Genomic DNA, 25,424 nt, shown 5'->3' on the forward strand with positions numbered 1-25,424 from the left:
TCCTTGCACCGCTGAAATCAAAAAATGTTGTCGTGCTTGGTGATTTTTAAAATTTTTTTTACAATATCAGAAATATCTGTTCAGAATCTGTACTGAGTAGGTGCATTGCATACATCATTAGAAATTCAGATTTGAATAGTATATTTTAATATTTATAGTGATTTCTAAATGACATGTTTTATGTTTTGACTTTTACAGGCGATGGAACAATGGACTCACCATGTATTTCATGTGCTTATTCAATCTTTGGTAATCTTCAATGTAAAAACATTGGATTCAAATTACATGTATTGATAACCACATAACTGTAATATGTTGGTGTTTGAACGACACTGTGCACAGTATTGCACTTACACCACTATTGAGCAGGAATCAAGAGACATCATACATGTAGAGAACGTGGATAAACGAGAAACTCGAAGAAACTCTGTGGTGATGGAGAAAGAGGCTTTCATGAGGACCATGGATTCTCTACTGAAGGACATAAAAGTTAAAGAAGTTGTTACAGATGCCCATGTGCAGATCTCTGCATTACTTGGTCTGTATCTGTACACAAGAACTTATGAGATTCATTTTTTCAGTTTATAAGACATTCACTGTCAATCCTTACTCTTTCACAGATCCAAAAAGGGGCAAGTACAAAGACTGGGGTATTACACACTCACTGGACGTCTGGCACGCAGCAAAAAGTCTTGCCAAGAAATTGAAGGCGGTATTGTTTATTTTGTTTTTTTAAGGGAAGAAACAACAAAAACATATTTTTATATGTATTGATGTACTCATCCACTTTGTACTTTGATTTTAATCAGTATTTCTATTCATTTAGGCTGGTTCCATCAGAAATCAGGCTGAGATACATCAGTGGATGAAACACATTATCAATCACTTTTGGTACTGTGCAAAACATGCAGGCACAGAGGAGAAGTTCCGGGTACGTTGCATACTACTGGACCTATTTATTACATCAGCAGCTATCCATTATCAAATGTACTGATATTATTTTATTTGCATCACACGTCTCTTTCTGTACTATTGCCCAATAGGCAATGTGGAGTGGTGTGCTTCATCATGTCAGGAACCAGCATGTTTGGACTTGTGGAAGTTGCGACCATGGACCACTGAATGAGGAGAACAGAGCTCAACCATGGATGATACCAGGTGAGATGACAGATTGAATAGTGCGGTTGCAAGTTAATGTTATTCATTTACATCACTACACGCAAGTGCATTAGGGATTGCAAAGACCACACAGGACAAAGTTTTTTTTGGTCTATGTTGCAACAATGTAATCACTATATATAATTATTTTTGACATAGTCACAGTCAGCTAGTGTAAGATGCCCACTGTTCCTGTTTGTTGCCGAGGTTCACAGGCACACAAGGCACTGACAGCAATTGTGATGGATAAGCACAGGTTCAAAAACATCAAGAAGTCCCTCAAATTCCGGTAAGAAAAATTTTCAGGAGGTAAAATAGTTAGATGCATTTTCAATAGCTTGTCTGTCTTGTGTAAATGCGTGTTGCTCTTTCTCTATACATCCAGGACCACTTCTGACCTGGAATCATATCAGGTACTGCACCACTACTGTACATTCAACATTCAATTACAAATAACTGTTTATTATATACATAATACACTCTGCTTCATATTCATCTCATTAGAACCACATCCTGATGTACGCTGGGAAGCGCTTTGCGTTTACACCAATGGTCTACCAAGCCCGTACGCTTCTTGCAGCAATCGACTATAATCACCACAACCATAGGCCTGCAGCTCTGAACTCTCAAGGCAACAAAATGTGAGTAATGCAAGTTGCTAGAGCTGTGAGTAGTCATTCTGTTCTAGATCTAAAATAGGATGTTCTTGAAGGTTTAATTAGGCTATATTTGATTTTTGTGTTCTATATTTTGACAGCCTACACAGATGCTACAATAAGAAAAGCAAAACATGGCATGTCCAGACCAAAAAGATCCCCAAGGACTACAGCTACATCCCTGAACTGCAGAAATGAATCCTTTCAAAACGCTTGAAGTCTGGAAAGGGCCTCCCAAGTCGGAGATTGTTAAGACCAAATGATCCAAGAAATCTGGGCCTGCTTCCTGAGATCCCGCCACCACCAACAGCAGAGCTGGCACAACAGAAAATTCAGCGAGGCGAGGTATGTACGATACTGTCATGATGAGATAGTAAGTATGGAGTTCGCCAAGAACAGTTATTATGACACATAAATTATTTCTATTAGACTGCTGTTGTCATCTGGGCCCTGCCTAATAGGTCATATTTGCTTAGTCTTTGTTTTTCTTACTGTTTCAGATCATACTGTGATGATCTACCTGGACCTCAAATCAACGGAGCGTGGGTCAGTTCAATGTTGCAGCACATCCTGACACTTTTCACTATTACTGGATTTACCTACTTAGTGCACTATCCTATCCTCTCCTAGCCGCACTAGACAACCCACGGCAACGAATTTAATTCTCTGCCAGGGTGGGTCTAGTTACCCTCCATAAGGCTCGAGGCTGGATGCTCCTAAAACTGGCCGGACCAATCACCATGAAGTGTAGAGTCAGAAGGCGGGCGTAACTAAGTGACGACAGAGGCGTGATGATTCTGACAGAAACAACCGGAAACAACTAGCCTAGCCGCACTAGACAACCCACGGCAACGAATTTAATTCTCTGCCAGGGTCGACAACAAAAACGACAACAGTCGTTGAGCTCCATTAGATAAATAAGGCTTCACCGAACTACCGCATCCTCTGATTTCCGGCGCTCTAGGAGCCTATTCGTTGCGCTGATTGGTTGTATACCTACCCAATTGCTGCAGAGTGATTTGATAGACAACCTTTTAGCCCGCCTCCCTCCCTGTCGAGCGTGCCTAGACCCTTGTGCTTTCAGAAACATGGGTGTAGCGTGGCTAGGCTAATCCTCTCCCCTTCCATCCTCTAACGCACTGTAGTAGAAATAAAATTGTCATTACCATTATCTGTAGCAACTTGTTGTTTGACCTATGTTTCTCTGTGTTTCCACAGAGTATGCAGAGCTCCATTCCACTGCATCAACCACCACCTGCCGTTACACCAGCCTGCACTCAACTTACCCAAGGCTGACTTGACCTATATAACTGTCTAATGAAGGAAAAGGCAAAATTGCTTTTGTAATAAGTGTATTTTTATGTAAAAATAGTAAAACTCTCTCTATATAAACATTACACACAATAAACAAATCCTTACAGTACACTTTGAAAATTCTGCACAGTTAATGGTAGAAATTTAAAAAAAAGCAAAAGAGGTATTTTTCAAACAGAAATATAAACACAGCACACTTTAAAAACAGAAATGTAGTGCAAATAAAATCAGAAAATAAGTTAAAAAACAGTTCAAATACAATATCCTTATTCGGGAATTTGACGAGGTATGAAGCCTGTGTATTGGCCGTGAATGTCAGGGTAGGCATCTCTCACCCTCCACACCGCACAGCTAGCGATAACAACTCTGAAAGAAAGAATTTCTTGAAAATAATTACATTTTAAATATGTTATATTGAGATGTTCAGATTAATCTGAAGCAGAATTGTAATATGGACAGTTATTTACCGGTTGCCTTCTCCAAGGCGCCCATGCTGCCAGAGGACAAACTGTCTGTACGCAGTGTGTCTGTTTTGTCTGTTCTCGTTTCCATTCTCTTGGTTGTCATCGAATGCAAAAATGTCATTCCACGCACCTCGAGCGAGGCAGAGAACGCCTTCGTCCAACACATAAAGATTTTATGTGAGCTGACCTGCTAATGCAGTTCTCCGGCCTCTGTCTGCAACATTTCCGCTCAATGTCCGATGGCATTTCCCAGTATGAAACAATGAATGAGTGCATAACTTTTTCCCTTGTCAATATACATTACATGTTTTATGTGGTAGTGCAGACCATAATAATCTCACCAGCAGTTGGTGCATACACACCAGATGGTTGTCCTGGATTTGGTGGTCCAGGGTTTGGGTCAGGATCACAGAAGTCCATAATGCCAAACATGACACCAGGGAGCCGGAGCATCACCTGGTGAAGTAGCTGATCCTTCTGTGCCTGTGTGAGGGCAGCTACTTTGGTCTGCAAATAGTAATGAGAAAATTATATTTGTAAATCTGTTTTACATTTCCCATTCAAGTATGTGAACATTGCTTCAGTAATATTATGCAAACCTTCAATTCTCGCTGCTTGTAAGGTGTTGATTCGGGCAGCATCTTAGTGGCTTATTCTCTCCCCTGGTCCACGTCCACGTCCCCGCCCTCGTCCTTGTCCTCGCCCTCTGCCCCGACCACGTCCTCGGCCCTGACCCTGGCCCCGATCCTGTCCTCGGCCCCGTCCTCTTCCACCTCTTGCTCCTCTCAGCCGGCCCTCTGAAGGACCCTGAGAGCTGCTTCTGGAGGATTCCTCCTCATAGAGGCTGAGATCCATTCATGAAGACTCTAATGGCGAACTCTGGAATAATTGCATTGCATTTGTTTTATCATTTGGAATAGAATGAAATGGGAACTTGTTTGTCATTCAAAAGCCATAAAACTAGGATCAACAGGCATGCTTTGGTTACCATTATAGCATTACTGTAGCATAAAACAGTTGTAATAAAGGAAATAATGATAATTGCTAGGGTTATAGCTCAGTTTTGTAACAATTGAGGAAGGAATGGAACTACAAAATCTTGAGTATTGATAAAAGTGGCATCATAGTAAAGTAAAACCCTCTCCATTTTCTACCACCCTGGTTGACGTAAAAATAGGTGAGTGTTGCCAAAATGTGAGCTGCTTGCAAGTGTGAACGTAACAATACTGGTTTACATTTGTATAGCCTTTTTCAAAGTTATCTGCAGGCTCTATCCTGCAGATAAGCTTTGATAACACGGAGGGCTGACAAATATGGCATTAGCCAGTCCATTATAGATAACGTAACGTCGTGGGGGAAGTGGGGCTGTGGGCCGGTGGGGTGCCGTGGGGGTCTGCTATGGCCCGTTCTGCTGCGCGGGCCTTGGGGCTCTGGCTGTGTCGGGGGGGGGTCGCTCTGGGCTCCTGGGCTGGCTCTCCGCTTGGTGGCTCCTGCGGGGGGGCTGGGTGGACCTCCTTGGGCTGGAGGAGACAGCTCCCCCGTTTGGTGGAGGTTTTCATGCATGCCAGACCCACCACACCGGCACCTACCAAACCTCAATAGAGTTTGTTCCTCCGGGCGCTGAGTCAGTGGAGGTTGCTGGGTTAGTGTCTGTGGATCTCACTCTGCTCTATCTATCCTTCCTGTGGCCTCCTGACATCTTCATGATTGATCCTGTTGGGATTTTGTCGTATTAGGTGTTTGTGAAGGGTTTTAGATTTGTAAATGGTTTTAAAGTGTGAATTAAAGAGTACAAACAAATAAAATGCACCTTTTCTCTTAGAACACTGTCTATGCCTCACCTTTCTGTCTGTCCTGTGTTTGTTTTATGTTTCACTTGGGTGTGCACAGCCCTCAATGGCATAATGTAGGAAACAGCTTGAAATAAACATGATAGGTTAATTTGCCATGAGGGCAGGTGATGGTCACAGTCACAAAGGAAAAAAAATTGCACATGAAGCTTAAGCAACGACACCATGGTTGGTTGGTGTCATTTTTGAGCGGACTTGCAGACAAAAAAAGAAATGTTCAGTCATTTGGAGATGCTTGTATCATTCCTGCTGCTGTGTCATGGCTCCTAGACTTCTATTGTAAACCATCATATTCTTTTTGCGTCAAACATTCGACCCTTGAGCTGATTTTGTTGGAGACAGCCAGTCCTGGACAAAGTGACAGATGTGTGTTCTCTCATCATCACAGTAGTAACCATTATCTTTTGTCTCTTTGTCCCTCCAGAGCTCCCACAGTCTTATGTCTGTGAGAATGAGAAGACTGTTGTTGACCATCAGCCCCATGACCAGGAGAGAAACTCCATGGTGGACCATGAGGACCCAGAGCCTCTACGGATTAAAGATCAGCAGGAGGAACTCTGCACCAGTTGGACCCAAACAAACCCAGAGTTTTCTCAAATTAAAATGGAGCAGGAAGAATCGTGCACCAGTCTGGACCAATCAAACCCAGAGTTTTCTCAAATTAAAATGGAACAGGATGAACTCTGCTCCAGCCAGGAGGAAGAGTTAATTGCATTGAAACAGGAGACTGATACCTTTGAGGTGACTCCTGCTGCTGAGGAAAGTGACCACAGTGAACCAAAACCAAACAGTGATCAGCTCCTGTTTCACATCTCTTGTGTAGCTGAGAGCCCAGATCAGGAAGGATGCAAGGATGTAGACTCAGGATCAACTAGATGTATGGAGCAGGAACCAAGATGTCAGAGTGACAGCAGTCACAGTAATGATGTAGACAATGCTCCAACGTCAGCGAGACAGTGTGACAATGACAAGGCAAGAAAATCTGCAACATGCAAAGTCTGTGGAAAAGCTTTTAGGTATAAATCAAATTTAATCAAACATCACAGAACCCACACAGGTGAGAAGCTTTATTCTTGTGGAACCTGTGAAAAAAGCTTCAGTCATCGGGCCCATTTGACTGCCCACATGAGATGTCACACAGGTGAGAAGCCGTATTCTTGTGTAACCTGTGGAAAAAGCTTCAGCCGTCGGACCTATTTGACTGACCACATGAGACTTCACACAGATGAGAAGCCATATTCTTGTGGAACCTGTGGAAAAAGCTTTAGTCAACGGACCAATTTGACTGACCACATGAGACGTCACACGGGTGAGAAGCCATATTCTTGTGAAACCTGTGGGAAAGACTTCAGTCAACGGGGCCATTTGACTGTCCACTTAAGATGTCACACAGGTGAGAAGCCGTATTCTTGTGAAACCTGTGGAAAAAGCTTCAGTCATCGGACCTCTTTGACTGTCCACTTAAGATGTCACACAGGTGAGAAGCCGTATTCTTGTGAAACCTGTGGAAAAAGCTTCAGTCAACGGACCATTTTGACTGACCACATGAGACGTCACACAGGTGAGAAGCCATATTCTTGTGGAACCTGTGGAAAAAGCTTTAGTCTAAGGACCTATTTGACTGCCCACATGAGATGTCACACAGGTGAGAAGCCATATTCTTGTGGAACCTGTGGAAAAAGCTTCAGTCAACGGACCCATTTGACTGCTCATATGAGATGTCACACAGGTGAGAAGCCGTATTCTTGTGGAACCTGTGGAAAAAGCTTCAACCGTAGTTCTCGATTAAAAGCCCACATGAGAATCCACACAGCTGAGAAGTCGTGATCCTGAAACATCTGTTGGAAACATAATGTCAGAACTAAGCTTGAAACAACATGAAAGAATTGGTAGAGGTTAAAAGTAGATGTTTTAGATTTAAAGCACCTTTAGACTGTGCTTCAACAACAATTGTGAGGAAGTATGTCAGCAATCCTTGATGATCAGACCAGATGGAGTCTGGACTGTGGTGGTGGTGGAGCAGGCAGAAGAACCAAACTGAATGTCTGGATGGATATGGTATTGGTACAGACTGCTACATTTCTGCTATCATGACATCCTTCATCAGCAGAGCAGTGATTGGAGATATTGTGAAGCTGTTTGGAACATTTTCACATCCTGTTGAGAGAACATGGCTGTTCAGGTGTGAACGTACTGCTGGAATCCACTCAGCTTGAGCTCTGCCATCTTTCAAGTAAAAGGAGGCAATGAGATACAGAGACATTGTGACAGTAGGACACAACAGAGTGTCACTGCAGCAGAGGAGATCTGGATGTGAAATAAAGTTGTAATAAAACATCTACAGCTCCATGACTGCTTCATGAAATGTTTTGAATGTTTTCAAACAGATGAATGTTTACAAGTTGTTTCATAATGAATGTAACATTGAAGATCCCCAGCAAGAATATCTCTGAGTCAGATATCAACGACATAACCAATTTAATTCAATTCAATTTTATTTATATAACGCCAATTACAGTGAAATTGTCTCAAGATGCTTTATAGAACCCATATGCCTGAACCCCCAGAGCAGCCCAAAGGCAACAGTTGCAAGAAAAACACCCTTTTAACAAGGAAAAAAACCTTGAGCAGAACCCGGCTCTTTATGTGGGGGAACCATCTGTTGCTGGTCGGGCAGTTTGAGAGGGACAGAAGAGGGGTAAAGAGGGGTAGAGAGGGGGAGGGGAACAGGGAACATAAAACACAATTTGATACATGCATGATAAGACAGACAATGCAAAGTAGAAGCTAACATTGAAAATGATTCATAGTTTACTGTTCTGGTGTACAGCTCTGGCATTAAATCTACTACATATATAGCTGGTAGTAAAATTCAAACAGTATGTAGAAGAGCATATCAAGTAAAGTGAGGGTGATGCAGAGTAGACTGGTGGAAATGAGCAGCTGGAAGCAGTGGGCTGGAGGAAGGTCAGCAGCAGCATCCCACAGTGGACATGGTGGAGACTAGACCAGTTGGTGGAACATCAACCACAGATCTGAAGCATCCAGCTCTGGGACCAGGGACACTCGGAGAAAGGACACAGGGACAGAGTTAGTGTAATGCAATAACAGTATATATAGTAAATATAAAGCGAGAAAGAGAAGGGGCTCAGTGCATCCAGAGAGGTCCCTCAGCAGCCTATAGGCCTATAGCAGCAGAACTAAGGGACGTCCAAGAGGAAGACTCCAGCTGACCCCCTCAGGGTCACCCAGTCAACCCTAAATATAAGATCTGTCAAAAAGGAAGGTTTTAAGCCTGATCTTTAAAATAGAGATGATGTCTGCCTCCTGACACCAACATTATTATGTTTTGAAGCAACAGACAAGTGGCTTTACTAGTAGCAGCTGATACACTCCTGCAAATGTCAAAATCAGAAATGTTAAAAAAGGTGAAGCTGTGCTGCAGCTTCTGCTGGTTAGATTAAGGTCTTATACTATTTATTTCTTCTATTGTCACCACATAGGTCATCTGTGTGATTTGTTAGTAGGATCTCATTGTGTCGTCATACAGCACATTCAACCCTTGTGTTGTCTTAACGTCCTGAACAGTCCTCCTGTCCTCAGGGTCAAAAATGACCTGCCTCCACTGAGCCTCTAAAAAAGAGCAACTTAATTCATTCACCTTGGGGGTAGGTCTGGGTAGGCTGACGCCTCGCCCATCCTCCCCACTTTTAATGCACCACATGACACTCAGGGTTACACCATCACGGTAATGAGGTGTTTCACTGGTATGGCCTTGCTGGTGGGATCCGGCCCCCTTACAGGTATGGGGCGGCAGGGTGTACCATCATCCGTGTTGCTGTGGCTGGGAGTCCCCGGGGCCGGGGGCCTGTGGGGGTTCTCCTGCGTGGCATCACTGGAACCCCAGTTGATTGATTTCACTCATGTCTCTCAGGCCCCACTCAGTCCATCCAACTCAAGTCCTTCTGTTCCCAGCCCTCCTCCGTCTCCTCAGGTGTGCTCTGTCCTGGTGTGGTGAGCGTGGAGGAGGGCTTCAAGAGAAGAATTTGGGTGCTACAACTACCAACTGTAGACACCAGCCGGACAACGCCACCCCAGGACTTTCACCCAGGGAACTATAACCAACACTAACAAGAAGGCAACTCAGGTTCGTTCTACTAATGAAGCAGGAGACGCGATTCCAATGAAGGCAACAATATAAATTTTTATTTAACAATATCAAAAATACTCTGTTAAAAAAACTGTTTAAAAGCAACCATTCACACCAAGCTGCTAAATGATGATTTCTACAGGGTGACCCAAAAGTTTGGAAACAAATGAAAAGTCTATCATCCAAATAATGTTATTTCAATAAATCAGTACCACAGATATATTTAGAAGAGTATCAGATTAGTGTAAAACAAACATATTTCAACATGTTCATGTTTGTTTCTTACACAAAGACGTGAACGTTTCCACCAGCTGGTTACACTGGTATCTTCTGGAATGTACCTTCATTCATGCTTATGAAGGTTCCTCAAACTGGCCAGTAAATGTTGCCTCATAGTACTTTTGGATGTTTAAAAAAATTAACTGCCAGATACTTTACCATCAAGAGTTTTGAAATCTGACACTGATGGCCTGCATTTTGAAGTTCTGCTCCAGCATACCTGGACCTTATGCTTCTATTCATTTTCTTCCGAGTTATTGCACTCGGCAAATACTATGCTTTTACGTTATTTTATTATGCTATAACAAAAATGGGTAAAATAAGAGTGAATTCATGCACCCCCAACTGAAATAGACACTGCAGTTAAACTTTGTTTCCAGACTTTTGGGTCCCCCTGTAGGGACTAATCAGAGCTGGGGGCTCTGGTCCCACTGGTCTTAATGATAACGGACCTGTCGCTCTGACCTCTGTGGTGATGAAGTCTTTTGAGCGCCTTGTGCTTCCCCACCGAAAAGCCATCACAGACCCTCTTCTGGACCCCCTGCAGTTCGCCTATAGAGCCAACAGGTCGGTGGATGACACCGTCAACCTGGCTCTCCACTTCATTCTGCAGCACCTGGACTCAACAGGAACCTACGCCAGGATCCTGTTTGTAGATTTCAGTTCTGCTTTTAGCACGGTCATCCCTGCCCTGCTCCAGGACAAGCTCCTCCAGTTGAATGTGCCTGCCTCCACCTCCAGATGGATCACAGACTTTCTGTCTGACAGGAAGCAGCATGTGAAGCTGGGGAAGCAAGTCTCCAAGACAAGGACCATCAGCACTGGCTCCCTCCAAGGCTGTGTTCTTTCCCCACTGCTGTCCTCCCTGTACACCAACAGCTGCACCTCCAGGCACCAGTCCGTCAAACTCCTGAAGTTTGCTGATGACGCCACCCTCATCGGACTCATCTCTGATGGGGATGAGTCTGCTTACAGACTGGAAGTAGACAACCTGGTGACCTGGTGCAGCAGGAACAACCTGGAGCTCAACACCCAGAAGACAGTGGAGATGGTGGTGGACTTCAGGAGGAACACAGCGCCCCCCCTGCTCCCATCAAGCTCTCTGACTCCACAGTGCTCACCGTGGAGTCTTTCCGCTTTTTGGGATCCATCATCTCCCAGGACCTGAAGAGGGAGATGAACATCACCTCCATAACCAAGAAGGCACAGCAGAGGATGTACTTCCTGAGGCAGCTGAAGAAGTTCAACCTGCCAAAGACTATGATGGTGCACTTCTACACGGCCATCATAGAGTCCATCCTCTCCTCCTCCATCACCGTCTGGTACCCTGCAGCCACCGCTCAGGACAAGAGCAGGCTGCAGCGCATCATCTGCTCTGCTGAGAAGGTGATCGGATGTAACCTGCCATCCCTCCAGGTTCTGTACACCTCTAGGACTTTAAGGCGTGCAACCAAGATCTTGGCCGACCCCTCTCACCCTGGACACAAACTTTTTGAAGCTTCTCAGGCAGGAGGCTGTGGTCCATCAGGACTAGAACCTCTCACCACAAGAACAGCTTCTTCCCCTCTGCTGCATCGCTGATAAACTCTGCCCATGCCACTGCAAATCAGCTCTGTTGACTATATTAATTACTACTGCGTAGTAACTGCACATACCTTGTTTTTTTTATCCGTATTTCTCACATCTCTTACTTACTATTTTTTTGTATTTGCACCAAGAGCTCCATAGAAAATTATTTGTAAGTGTAAAAACCTGCTTGGCAATAAACCGCATTCTGATTCTGATTCTGATTCTACGGCAGGGGTTTGGGCCGACGGGCATCACAAAGGAGCCCAGGAGAAATCACCCCACTCACACGTGAACATACACACGCACACACCTTACTGAAAAATCAAAACAAAACCAGAGGATGAGCAGCACGTCACACAGGAAGGGGTTCCCACCACCGTAGGCCTACCACTCCTACAAATCATAACGGGAAGGGGTATTAGCAGGGTTCCAAAAACTCAACTGACAAAATAAAATATTCACAAACACTGATGAGAACTACTTAATAACCAAAAGAATAGTTATGAAAACTGAAACATTCAATTTAAGAATTGATGAATAAACTCCAATTTACAACTCAAACCAAATCCACTGATGATACAAAATAACTAATAAAATGCAGTCACATGACAAACATAAGTCAGACAAAGAAAATACCTAACAAACAAATGACCACATGACTGCAGTAAAAACAGAAAAGAAAGAAAGAAATTATACCCTGCTGTCACACATGCACATGATTATTTGGCTGCTCAGTGGTCTAGTGGTTAGCACTTTGGCCTTGCAGCAAGAAGATCCCCGGTTCAAATCCCGGCCTGGGATCTTTCTGCATGGAGTTTGCATGTTCTCCCTGTGCATGCGTGGGTTTTCTCCGGGTACTCCGGCTTCCTCCCACAGTCCAAAAACATGCTGAGGTTAAATGGTTACTCTAAATTGTCCGTAGGTGTGAATGTGAATGTGATTGTGTGTCTGTATATGTAGCCCTGTGACAGACTGGTGACCTGTCCAGGGTGTCCCCTGCCTTCGACTGAGTCAGCTGGGATAGACTCCAGCACCCCCCATGACCCTAGTGAGGATAAAGCGGTGTATAGAGCATGGATGGATATATATATATATATAAAGGCGGAAGACAAAGGTGTGCTCTCCAGTTTGTTGGCCAAATATCCCATCATGGCTGTTCTTTTACCCAGATGTTGATCCAACCATCCTGAAGAACAACAAGTCAAACAAGTCAGAATTCATGAATAACATCAAGGCCCATACTGAAGAAGAATGGGGTTCTCATACACAGATTTACTCAGATGGATCTAACAACACTGATAATGATGAAGTCACTGTTGGTTTATTCTTTCCAGTTTTCAAGATCAGAAAAGGCTTTAGAGTTCCAGATGACAGCATTCACTGCAGAGATATCAGGGATCATTTTGGCCCTTTGATGGGTGATGGACAACAAACTGGTCAGAATTATGTAGCGATTCATCAGCCGTGTTGACATCAATAAAGAAGCAAACTCCAGATCCAGACCCAATTTTCTATTAGAAATATTTCAAGCACTGTTTCAAATCCACAGAGCAGGGTGTGAGGTGGTTTTATTTGGGTTCCAGCACATGTGGTGTGGAGGGCCAACACGGTCTCACAGGGATTCGTGAAACTGTCACGTCAGTTTTTGTTTCGGTTTCGTGCGCACCAACACGATGTCATGTTTTTCGTGCCGCTCACCACGAGCGAAACCCGCTGTGGTAATCACATCTGAAAGTGGTTTATACCGGCGGATTCATGACGATCTAAGCTGTCCATCGGCGTTTGCGGCCGCCGCCGCGGCCGCCATTGCGGCCGGATGTCTGGCGGCCGCAATGACGATGGACAGCTTAGATCGTCATGAATCCGCCGGTATAAACCACTTTCAGATGTGATTACCACAGCGGGTTTCGCTCGTGGTGAGCGGCACGAAAAACATGACGACATCGTGTTGGTGCGCACGAAACCGAAACAAAAACTGACGTGACAGTTTCACGAATCCCCGTGAGACCGGGCTGGGAGGGCAATGAGGAAGCAGATAGCTTGGCACAAAGAGCAACCAAGGAGGAAAGAATAGAATTTGATTTAGCACACGGAGAGTCAGATTATGACTCTGTCATTAACAAACTAGTCAAAGAAATATGGCAGAGGGTTCAGGAGACAAAAGAAGAGGGGGACTGATTTTGCTATTCAAGGTAAAATGGAAAAAGTCAGAAGGCACTTCAGTGGTGCAAGAAGAGACTCAGTTGTTCTAACCTGGCTAAGACTCAGACACTGCAGTCTGAAAAGCAGTGGTGGCCCCTGACCAAAATTACCGAGGAAGCCAGTGTGAACAACAAATTAGATTCGGTGTTTTAACTGTTATTTTCATGTAAACAAATCAGCCTACTGTTACAGTACCTTTATTTTACCGACTTCTCATTCATTTCAGTGAAAAAAAAGAGGTTAAGTGCTCCAGGGGTTGTTCAGGGAGCCGGTAGACCGGTCAAATAGGAGACATGGCCAGCAGAAAAGCCGGTTAAGCTTGGCACTTCCCGTTAGCCACTCGTTTCTGGCATAATTAGCTTCACAAAAAGAGCGAGCTTTTCCATTAGCTCTACACTTAGTTAGATTGAGCTTTGGAGTTGGCCTACCGTCCCTTTTGACTTGTAGTTGAACTTCAAAAGGAAGTTTTGTGAAGTCATTTTTTACAAGAAACTCAAGGTCCCTGTCACCATCTGTTCTCTGGTTAGCTTGATGGCTATACTTGCTGTGTGGGCTTGCTGGCGCCTGGCGGGACAGCTGCATTAGTGTGGGTATTGTTCATCACAGTTTGTGATTGGTTGGAAGCCAGATTTGATCTGGCCTCCCTTATGTTTTTTAATGATGCATCGACCATTAAACGATGAGCCTTGCTTCAATCTGATTGGCTAATACGGGCTGTTTTTTCTCTCAGGGAGGCAAGGCGAAGCTGGCCTCTGAACAGACAGACAGCGCAGAGGGCATGACAGACATAGTGTAATGCACAAAAAGAGCTCGACAAGAGGGGCGCTGTTTTGCTCCTCACAAAGCAGAAATGCCTGATGTAGTGTTTTGACAACAAGGAATGACAAAAATATAAAACATAAAATACATAGTGGTGAAGATTATTTATATTTTTCTTTCTTGCATATTTTTTGGGGAAGCCAGGCTTCCCTTGGCCTCCGTGAAAAATCGCCACTGCTGAAAAGTGGACTGGCTTTGATTGGGAAGCACAGAGATAGGAACTGTGAGTGCGGTGAACTTGAAACTGTGAGAAATGTTCTTCTGAAGTGTAAGCTCTACTCATGCCAACAGAAGAAACATTAGAGACTAGGAGCAGCTGGACGAACTGTTTTTAATCTTTGCTTTCTACTTAACATGGAGGAGTGGACAAATATGAAGAAACTTCTGAACTTTCTCATGACCACAGGACTGCATAAGAAAATATGGAGGATTCTCTAAGGACTATGAGTAACATCCAGTAGGTGGCAGCAATACGCCAGTGATGCGTCTCGTCCGCCTAATTCAATGAGGAAGAAGAAAGTAAGTCAGTGTTTCTGCCGGAACTTCACAGTGTGACACCCGGCGGATGTAAACAAAGAAGCATGAGCAGAGTTAGCTTCACTGCTGAGAGTTGATCAGCGACAGACTAGCTGCTGCTGCTGGAGAAATATTCACAGAGTTTGAAAAAACCATCGTCCAGTACCAGGAGGAGATCGATCGTCAGCGCAGACTGCTGGATGTCATCTGGAAACCACACATCCCCTTACAGCCCATAGGTGTGTATGAAGAATTCCACTTATAGCATGTGTAGTGGTTGTGTACTCTCTCTTGCATTGTGTAGATAATCAGACTGGGAGCATCCTCCCTATTGGCATCAAATCCGCCGCTTTTTTGCAGGAGCTGGTAAAACTCACTGATATTACTCTCACAGTCGCGCACGTGGTAACCTCCAGATAATGCTAAAAACACAAAACAATTTATTCAGCACGGAGGTTAAACTTAATTAGCATTTTGCTAGCGAAGCTTAAACTGGTCATCTTTCCACGGCAACCGGACACAGCAGACTGAGAACGCAGTGTGGGGGAAGTGAACACACCATAGATATGAAGCAATGTGGGGGAAGTGAACACACCATAGACATGAAACAATGTGGGGAAGTGAACACACCATAGACATGAAACAATGTGGGGGAAGTGAACACACCATAGATATGAAGCAATGTGGGGGAAGTGAACACACCATAGACATGAAACAATGTGGGGAAGTGAACACACCATAGATATGAAGCAATGTGGGGGAAGTGAACACACCATAGACATGAAACAATGTGGGGGAACACATAGATGTACACTGACAGTCATTAAAAACTTAGAGACCATATTTTTCAACATAATTTTTATTTTGAAGCCTGAAACTGGATTTTCTTCGTATGAATCATTTGTTTAGCATATCGGCATACAGAAACAAAAATCGAAAGTTTCAAGAATGATTTCAAAATAAAGAATTTCACAAAAGAAAACGGCACCTGCCAAACACAAAGTCACAACAGTCAATAGCGAGTATGGCCTCCATTTGCTTGGATGCAGGCAGCAATCCGTCGGCGCATGCTTTGGACCAGGCTTCTGATTGTGGGTTGGGAACAGCCCATACGCCTGGATACATCACTGTAGCTCAAAGCGGTCTCCACCATACCCAGTGCCCGGAGACGTTGTTCATGTGATAGACGCAACATGATGCTGTTCACTGGACTAACAATGGTGGCCTTTTTTGGGCCTTTATATAGGCCTTCAAACCCATTCTCACATTGTGCAGAGACTCACTGAGTATTGCTTGGTGTGTATTTGGTTCACTTTTGCAAAGTGGCCAACCCATGTGCAATGAATCATGACAAAATGACATCTCATCATTATCTCAACTACCAGGGCACTCGATCATCAGTAAATCCACAATGAATCATTACAACCCCCCTACAAGTAGAATTCTGCCTACATTTCTGTCTCAAAGTTTCTATTGACTGTCAGTATACTTAGAAAGGCTAGCTAACTTCCAGACGCTGTGAGCCAATGAGGGCTGACGTCGCTACGCGGCGGCCATCTTTCCTTGGGGCTGCTGGCTCACTGATAACATTAATGCCTATGGAGCATGTATTATTTAATTCACCAGAGCTTGCTCAATTTTCAACCGATTTTTAAACGGTTTGATTTGTTATAAACGCCAGAGATGTCGTTATGTTATTGCATATTTACAGATAATTATAACCATGGACTTTCATATTAAATTAAAAAGTAGATAGTAGAGCATTAGCTGCCATAGCTGCACACACACACACAGTGAAATTAAATCCTCAGTGTTTGTTAACATTTAATAGTTTGATATTTTATATTTCTAATTAATACATATATTAAATATAAAGGGGTAAGTTGACCCACATGATATTTTAAACTTAAACTGAACAAATAATGTACATTAAATGAATTGTGATTCATATTGGTTCCATTTAGCCCAAGGCTTTTGGTTCTTCTTGCCCCATGGCCATCATTTTGATAAAACCTAACTAATTTAATGATTCAGAATGATCTTTTGCTAAATGATTCACATAGTTCTATACATTGAATATCACTAACATGCATAATGTGTAAGTTTAGACCTGGGTCCATCTGCTTTAGCATAAAAATAATTATACCACAAAAGTCAAAGAATTCCACAGCCAGCTGGAAATGATGTTTGTGTTCTTATTTTAGGGTCTCGTGACAACTCATGTATAGTTTTAAAGATCAAGGGGATGGTTGGTTCATCTTACCGGTTCTCCCCTACATATATTTTATTATACATTTTTAAATAAACACATTCAGTAACATGACATCAAGGTTTCTTTTATTAACAGGTGCACACAATTACAAAACAATTCAACATTCACTCCAAATAAACAGTAGCTCTAATCCTTTGTAGCCTTGGGGCAGGAAGGCAAAGCATACAGGTGGTCAGGGCCTTCCTCTTCAGGCTCTTTCTCCTCTGTCCAGTGGCTGCCTGAGGCTTTGGAAAAATATTTAAAAAATAATAATGAGGACAGTATTAACGGTAACTTTTTAACAATTCATGTTCACCTATCAGTGCTGAGTTCAATACAATGCTATGTTCTCTAAATCCACAAAATAGAACCCAAATCAGTGTTCTTTAAATAAATAGATTTTAATAAACTGGCTTGGCTAAATGTGAAATTATGTTTTGGGTCTATAGTTTTGATTGTAAAGGTTCCCTCCACCTGCTTGTAGTTTGCACATGCTTATTCATAAAAGTGTATGAGTGACATGAGCAAGTGACAGCCTGTGCTTCTCAGTCCTTTTACACAGATTACCACCTCAAATAATATTGGCTTCTCCATGTAACACCATCGTATCCCTTCCTGGGCACCACTGAGATAAATGATTTCATGATAAGCCACATGTGTACAAATACAACATCAGGTGGAGGCTCATCCTGGTGCAGGTCCATGCGCAGGTTTTCTTCTTCTACAGGCAGCAGTGCTTCTTGTTGCTACCGGCTAAAATATACAGTTAAATATTAAAATGTCCTTAATGCACAACACTTTATGTATTCCTAATGTAGCGTACCAGTTGAAATCAGTGAAAGCCAGGACTGATGGTCGAATGTCTTTTATTACAGGTCATAAACCAGGCTGCAGTTTGCGCGTCCAACTTAGACCAACGTAGCTCAACATAGGACCAACGTAAGAGCTACAATGGAAATAAACACAGAAATATCACATTAGCTTGTCACACTAGCTTCAAAAGTAACACCGTATTTCCTTTGAACCACAACCTTGAGAAGATATATTTACTGTACCTTGTTGCCACTTTCAACTGGAGCTAAATTCCTTATTACACCTTACTCTCCCGTTTATCCGTGCCGTTTTTATCACTCCTTACTCTGTGCTTCTTGCCGTTTTTACCGTGTACTGTTTACCTTTTTAGCTCAGTATGCGCGCTAAGTGACCTTTCAAAATAAACTTCCTTTATAACAGGAAATAACATAAAACACATTTCAAAATAAAATCCGCATATTTTAACCATAATAAATTTGAGTCTTTTACACTCCCACCAAATTATTAAGTGTTTTACCTATAAGTCAACTTAAAACACAAATAATTTCTTAACATGAAATGACCTTTGTAGAACACATGTACATTAGCACCTTCAGTATTTTTACATTTCATTTACATTTAAGGGGCTTCTAGTAGCAGAACTAATTTATGAACAGGGCGCTCTACCACGGATGCTTTGTTTATACGTTCACCTCTTTTGTTCAGATTTCTATCTCCAAGAAATATCATAGCTCTCCTAACGAGTCCATCTTTATCCACTACTGTCTCTGAGACTCTTCCCAGTCTCCACACAGATCTTGGCTGTGTTTCATCCGTGTCCATCACAATGTCACCTGCTCGTATGTTTCTCTTAGGTGTGTGCCATCGTTGTCTGGTTGTGATGTTATGGAGATACTCCTTCCTCCAGCGACTCCAAAACTGTTCCGCTAGATATTGTACTTGGCGCCATCTTTTTTGTCCATATAGATCCTCTCTCACAAACTTGCCTGGGGCAGGTAATGCAGTGGTGGCTTTCATGGTTATGAGATGATTAGGAGTGAGTGGTTCCAGACTGTTTGGATCATCCAAGTTATCTGTTGTAAGAGGGCGGCTATTCACGATTGCAGCAACCTCATACAATAAAGTCCTTAGGGAGGCATCATTGAGTCTACCAGGAGAAAGTGAGAGTGTAGACTTGAGAACATTTCTTACAGTCCTTATTTGTCTCTCCCATACTCCACCAGCATGACTTGCATGAGGTGCATTAAAGACAAAGTCACATTGTTTTTCTGCAAGGAAGGTTGTCAGTCTCTCAGCATCAACTTCCTGGAGTGCTGCATTCAGTTCATTTTTGGCACCGACAAAATTGGTACCGTGATCACATTTAATTTGTCTAACCGAACCTCTTAATGCAATAAAGCAGCGTAGACCATTAATGAAAGCATCTGTTGACAGATCCTCCAACATTTCAACATGAATGGCACGAGAATAAAAGCATGTAAAGAGCAGGCCATATCTCTTGTGTTCTTTTCGTCCTTGTTTAGTCAGGAATGGACCAAAACAATCCATGCCACAGTATGTAAAAGGTGGAGAAGGTTCCAGTCTTTCTCTCGGGAGATCACTCATTTTCTGTCCTTCTACAGGTCTCCTTATTTTCCGACAAACCACACACTGGCAAATGTAGGATGTAACACATCGACTTAATCCTGGGATCCAATAGCCACTGGATCGGATTTCATTGATAGTGAAGCCTTTACCCTGGTGTTTAACCCTTTCATGGCAATGTGCAATTATCAATTTTGTGACATGATGCTCTCTGGGAATGACTGTTGGATGCTTGCATGAGCTGGGAAGATTTGAGCAACGCAGTCTTCCTCCCACCTTAAGCACACCATCTCTGTCCAAAAAGACATCAAGATGATATAGCTTGTTGTTCCTTGGTAGCTGATTCTCTTTGCTCAGTGTCTTTATTTCTTCCTGATATGCTTGTTTTTGCAGATCTTTGATGATTACGAGCTCTGCGTTTTCTCTTTCACTCACAGTAGAGTGCGCATTTGACTTGTCCTTTAGGAGTCTCCGTCTGAGACGTGCCACAGCGCCGACAGCCTGAGACCATGATGAAAACTTTACCAGGCGGTCAGTAAGACTCACTTTTCCAGTCACTGTTTGCAATGTTTGAACCCTTTTAACTTCTGGGTCCCCGATTGGAAGTTCCATGGTTTCTCTTGCTGGAGGATGAATTTCTCCTTCCCACAGGAACTGAGGACCAACGAGCCAATCGGATGACAGCAGTTCATCCACTGTTGTTCCCCTGGATGCATTATCTGCAGGGTTTTCATTGGTGGAAACATAAAACCATTGCTCAGGCCTTGTGCTGTTGCGAATCTTCTGTACCCTGTTCGCAACAAATGTGTGAAAACGTCTTGCTTCATTGTTTAGGTATCCTAGAACTACTTTAGAGTCTGTCCAAAAGAACTCTTCCACATCCCCATAAACTAGCTCTTCTTTGAGCATGTTACTCACTGTTACTGAGACTGCTGCTGCCGTCAGTTCTAGCCTGGGAATAGTGGTTACTTTGGTAGGAGCCACGCGGGATTTACCCATGATGAAAACACAGTGCGCTTCTCCATTTTTGTTCACAAGTCTCAGGTAAGTACACTGTCCATACCCAGTGGTGCTCGCATCCGAGAAATGATGCAGTTCCCTTTTTACCACTTCTCCAAAGTTGTCAGGCAAATAACATCTGGCAATCTGTATTTTCTCCAGATTGATGAGATCCTTTCTCCAATGCTCCCACCTTGGCCTCAGATGCTCGGACAGAGGCTCATCCCAACCTGGACCATGGTGACACATTTCTTGCAGGATTCTTTTCCCACTGAGAAGATAGGGGGCGACAAAACCAAGGGGGTCATATATGGATGCAACTGTGGATAATATTCCACGTCTTGAGGGAGGTTGGTCTTTCAGTGTGATATTGAATGTAAAACAGTCTCTTTTAATGTTCCAGTGAATACCTAGTGCTCTCTCAATTTGCTTCTCACAGAAAGCAAGGTTCTTTGTTGTGCTGTCTGTTGCATGTTCTGATGCTGGTATACTGTCTAAAATTACACTGTTGTTTGACACAAACTTGTGGAGTCTCAGACCACCTTTAGCACACAGTTCACGTGCTTCTCGTGTCAGCTGTATGCCTTTTTCCACTGTCTCTGTGCTGGTGACACCATCATCCACATAAAAGTCTCTGGTGATGAAGTGTGCACCTAATGGATATGTAAGCCTGTTCTCTTGAGCCAGATGTTTTAGTCCATAGTTTGCACATCCTGGGGAAGACACTGCACCAAAGAGATGTACTGTTATCCTGTACTCTTGTGGTTGTGCACTTAAGTCTCCATTGTTCCACCATAAAAAGCGAAGGTAGTTACGATCTCTCTTTTGGACTTTAAACTGATGAAACATTTTTTCTATGTCACACATCAGAGCTATTGGATGTTGTCGGAAGCGTACAAGGACACCAGTTAGATTATTTATCATGTCTGGTCCAGACAGAAGGTGCTCATTGAGACTGGTTCCTTTATGCTTGGCTGAACAGTCAAAAACTACACGTAGTTTTTCTGGTTTCTTTGGATGGTAGATGCCGTGATGTGGGATGTACCATTTCTCACCAGGAACTCCATCATCCTGAACTTCCTCTACGTCACCTCTTTTGATGATGTCAGTCATGTATCTGACATAATCTTCCTTGTATCTTTCATTTCTGCAAAATTTCCTTTTCAGGTGGCTGAGTCTGACTTCTGCAAGCTGTTTGTTATCAGGCATGTAGGGCCTTCCCTTAAAAGGTAGTGGCATCTCATACTGTCCTTGTTCATTCTTCCGTATGCCTGCTTTAAGTTTGTCGAGGAAGATGAGATCCTCTTGAGACACTGTTTTGTCATTTCCACTTACTTCTTTGAAATCGCTTTCTAATGCTCGAATTACATCCACAGGTGTTGCTGGAGGGATCTCTTTCACAGCAACACGATGGCAAAGGCTGGCTGTCAGACTTGTTTCAAGGCAAGGTGCTGAACTACCAACTATGCTCCATCCTAACTCTGTCTGAACAGCATAAGGCTCATCATCTTTGCCTAGGATCGCTTGTCTAGGTGCTAAGGCTCTGGAACAGTTATAACCAATCAAGAGACCTACTTCACAACTGAGGAGCGGTGGGACTTCATCTTTGATTGGTGACAGATGACTCCAGCGTTTAGCTGTTTCACAGGTTGGTATATGTTCCATGTTTGCAGGTATATACTCCTTTGTGTATGCAGCAGGGAGAGGAATGTGTGTTGCAGACCTGTAACCCCTCACACGGAGACCAGATACCTTTTCACTATTTACAACTGCATTTTCTCCCATCATGGTGGTTAGTTTTAGTTTCACTGGACAGCTATCTACTTGTAGTTCACAACTCACTTCTTGATCGATGAATGTGGTGTCACTTTGAGTGTCTAACAAAGCATAGACAAGTTTTTCTTTATATGGGTTTGCAACAGATGACACCCACACTGGAAGAATCATTGAAGTGCTAGCAGAATGTCCTTCTCTGGCAACATTAAGTGACATAGCAGCAGCTTCCACTGTGTTGTTTTGTGTTGCACTGTCCGTACTCACATGCCTTTCTCCTTTCACATATTTGATGTAGTTCTCATCATGAAGACAGGTCGGGTGCCTTTTCATGCAGATGTCACAGGTGAGGAGGTGTCTGCAATCCTTTGCACTGTGACCTTGTTTTAAACAGCCATAACACAGTTTATTCTTTAACATATGTCCTTCTACTTTCCAGCGATCTTTTCATGAGGGCTGGGCACTTGTGAAGCTGATGTGTATTTTGACACAACATGCACAGAGATCCCATGTGTCCTCTGGTTGATGTGTGCTGGTCGCTGTGTACAACATTTGTATTGAAAACACTTGCTTTATTCCTTTTAAAGTCCTTTAAGTTCCCTTTGTCACTGCGTACTTCAGAAGAACGAAGTGCATGGATGGAGGTGACTGGATTGCATGCCACTTCTGCTTCCTGCATCAGAAATTCAGCAAAATCCTGAAAGCTAGGAAAATCTTTTCCTTCCATCAGGGCCTTTGTTACCTGGCGGTTCCATCTGGCGGCTGCCCAGTCAGGCAACTTCTGTGTCAGTTTTTGATTTTCTTCACAATCATTTAATATTTCCAGTCCCTTTACATGAGGCATCGCTAGCAGGCAAGCATGTGAGAAGTCTGCAAAGCTTCTTAGTCCTTCAGCATCCTTAGACTGTATTTTTGGCCAGCTTGATAGCTTTTCTCTAAAGGCTCTTTGAATAACAAATGCTTGACCGTATCGTTGATTGAGTTTTTTCCAAACGTCTTGGTAGGCGGCTTCATCATTTCTGAAAAAGGTGCCTTCAAGGCATTTACGAGCTGGACCACTGACATACTTCTTTAAATAATACAGTTTATCTGCAGCAGAAATGCCCCTTTGGTCTACCAGTGACATGAAGGAAGCTTTCCATTCAATGAATTGAATTGGTTCACCACTGAACACTGTTGGCTCTGGCATAGGAAGTCTATTCATTGCAATACTGTCTTGCACGGCTTGAGCTAGCTGAGCGACACCAGTGGGCGCAGACAACATGACTGTGTTAGGTGGGTGTGGTGCAGGAGGCTGAGATGCAGTATTTAGGCTCACCTGCTCACTCTTTACTGATTGGACATCAAACATTTGTATTTCTCTGTCATAGGCTTCCAATCTGGCTCGAGCTGCTTCCATATTCTTTCCAGCCTGCAGACGCTCCAGCTCAGATCTTTCCACTTCAAGTTCTTTCTTGTGTTGTTCTTCTAAAGCTTTAATCCTTTCCTTGTGCTTTATTTCCTCTTGCACTATCCTGTATTCTGCCTCCTTTGCAGCCAACTCTGCCGCTGCCTCGACTCGTTTGGATGCAAGGTGTGAAGATGTGGAATGGCTGGTGGCATTTGACTGTGCAGCCGTAGAGCCATAAATGGAATATGCATAGTTGTGATTAAGTAGCTGGCGTAGTCGACATCTTTCATGTTCTGCATCAAAATCTCCATCAACACCTGAAAGTCTTTCATATATGATTTTGATAATATCAGCAGTTACTGCCTCACATGCATCAATCTTTCACCTTAAGTCAGCTGTTGGAGCCATATGATCTCTTATTTCAGTGTAGAGTTTCATAATGTCATCTTTTCCTTTCTCTAAAATGTCTGCAGATGATGACAGGTGAGTTTCAGATATATCTGACTTTAGTTTTTCTCTTGTCTCACGTGCTTGAATTTTCCATTGTTCATATAAACTGGTAAGTCTTTTTTCCTTTTTACTTACTTCTTCCAGTTGATAAGTAAGCATTTTTTCCGTCTGCTTTTTGGTACGTTCTGAGCGTCGAGGTTCATCTGCAGTGCTCTTGATTTTACATTGCAGGTCAGCCAACATCTTTTCCTTAAATTTGATTGTTTCCTGTATTTCTTGCTTGGTATGTTCACTTGAATTTTGAAGCAGGGTTTTATAATCTTGAATTTTCTTTTGCAGAATAGCGATGTCTTCATTAACATCCTCTGGACTCACCGATGAAGCTGTTGCTCCTTCCATTTTTAGTTGTAGCCTTTCTTTTTTCTTTATTTTCCTGACCAACTTCTGTCACCTGCCGTCTGCTGTGGGTGTGTAGCTTGAGACCGTGGGACCACGTTGTGCAGCATGGCGGTGAGGAATGGTCAAGCTCTTACTGTAGCGTACCAGTTGAAATCAGTGAAAGCCAGGACTGATGGTCGAATGTCTTTTATTACAGGTCATAAACCAGGCTGCAGTTTGCGCGTCCAACTTAGACCAACGTAGCTCAACATAGGACCAACGTAAGAGCTACAATGGAAATAAACACAGAAATATCACATTAGCTTGTCACACTAGCTTCAAAAGTAACACCGTATTTCCTTTGAACCACAACCTTGAGAAGATATATTTACTGTACCTTGTTGCCACTTTCAACTGGAGCTAAATTCCTTATTACACCTTACTCTCCCGTTTATCCGTGCCGTTTTTACCGTGTACTGTTTACCTTTTTAGCTCAGTATGCGCGCTAAGTGACCTTTCAAAATACACTTCCTTTATAACAGGAAATAACATAAAACACATTTCAAAATAAAATCCGCATATTTTAACCATAATGAATTTGAGTCTTTTACACCTAAACTTGCAGAAATCGTCACAATACGTACATCACATATTCTTGTTGGCCAATGATACACAGAGCCTTTGGAGATGAGCAGGGAAGTTGAAAATGGCACAACACCAGCCTCAAGCCGGACAGTCTGCCTGTCCTGTCAAAACCCTCACTCCTGAAATGTTCGCTGCACAGTTTGCAGTTTGTCGATGCAACAAAA

The 25,424-nt window shown here is 43.1% G+C and overlaps 3 protein-coding genes across 40 annotated transcripts in view; 2 read left to right on the plus strand and 1 right to left on the minus strand.

Annotated features, from left to right (window-relative positions):
• LOC110945586 (gastrula zinc finger protein XlCGF57.1-like) overlaps nt 1-25,424 on the plus strand; it is a 156,012-nt gene that overhangs the window by 105,099 nt on the left and 25,489 nt on the right. For 5 of the 33 annotated variants that reach the window (XM_051936892.1, XM_051936891.1, XM_051936900.1 and 2 more), the window contains exon 2: nt 5,867-6,438. The exons of 16 other annotated variants lie outside the window; for them this stretch is intronic. In XM_051936892.1, coding sequence (XP_051792852.1) covers nt 5,867-6,438 — 572 coding nt within the window. Of the gene's footprint in view, nt 1-5,866; nt 6,439-6,919; nt 7,792-15,074; nt 15,217-25,424 lie in introns of those variants that run through there. 12 more of the 33 variants (XM_051936907.1, XM_051936906.1, XM_051936910.1 and 9 more) reach the window with 7 other exon arrangements.
• Nucleotides 1-25,424, plus strand: part of slc2a12 (solute carrier family 2 member 12) — a 163,733-nt gene that overhangs the window by 81,543 nt on the left and 56,766 nt on the right. Inside the window, exon 1 of one of the 5 annotated variants that reach the window (XM_051936951.1) lies at nt 15,099-15,216. The exons of 3 other annotated variants lie outside the window; for them this stretch is intronic. The gene's annotated coding sequence lies outside the window, so the exon portion shown is untranslated. Of the gene's footprint in view, nt 1-15,098; nt 15,217-25,424 lie in introns of those variants that run through there. One more of the 5 variants, XM_051936952.1, reaches the window with a different exon arrangement.
• On the minus strand, nt 17,298-24,182 carry LOC127530322 (uncharacterized). 2 transcript variants are annotated; one of them, XM_051936832.1, is made up of 3 exons: nt 18,284-24,182; nt 18,052-18,174; nt 17,298-17,473 (listed from the first exon to the last, which is right to left on the minus strand). In XM_051936832.1, the coding sequence occupies exon 1, from the start codon at nt 23,794-23,796 to the stop codon at nt 22,804-22,806; it is 993 nt and encodes a 330-aa protein (XP_051792792.1). In that variant the 5' UTR covers nt 23,797-24,182; the 3' UTR covers nt 17,298-17,473; nt 18,052-18,174; nt 18,284-22,803. The 2 variants fall into 2 exon arrangements, with proteins under 2 accessions (XP_051792792.1, XP_051792791.1); XM_051936831.1 differs by having other exon boundaries at nt 18,052-24,182.

This window comes from Acanthochromis polyacanthus, chromosome 16 (assembly GCF_021347895.1).
Source record: "Acanthochromis polyacanthus isolate Apoly-LR-REF ecotype Palm Island chromosome 16, KAUST_Apoly_ChrSc, whole genome shotgun sequence".
NCBI lineage: Eukaryota > Metazoa > Chordata > Actinopteri > Pomacentridae > Acanthochromis > Acanthochromis polyacanthus.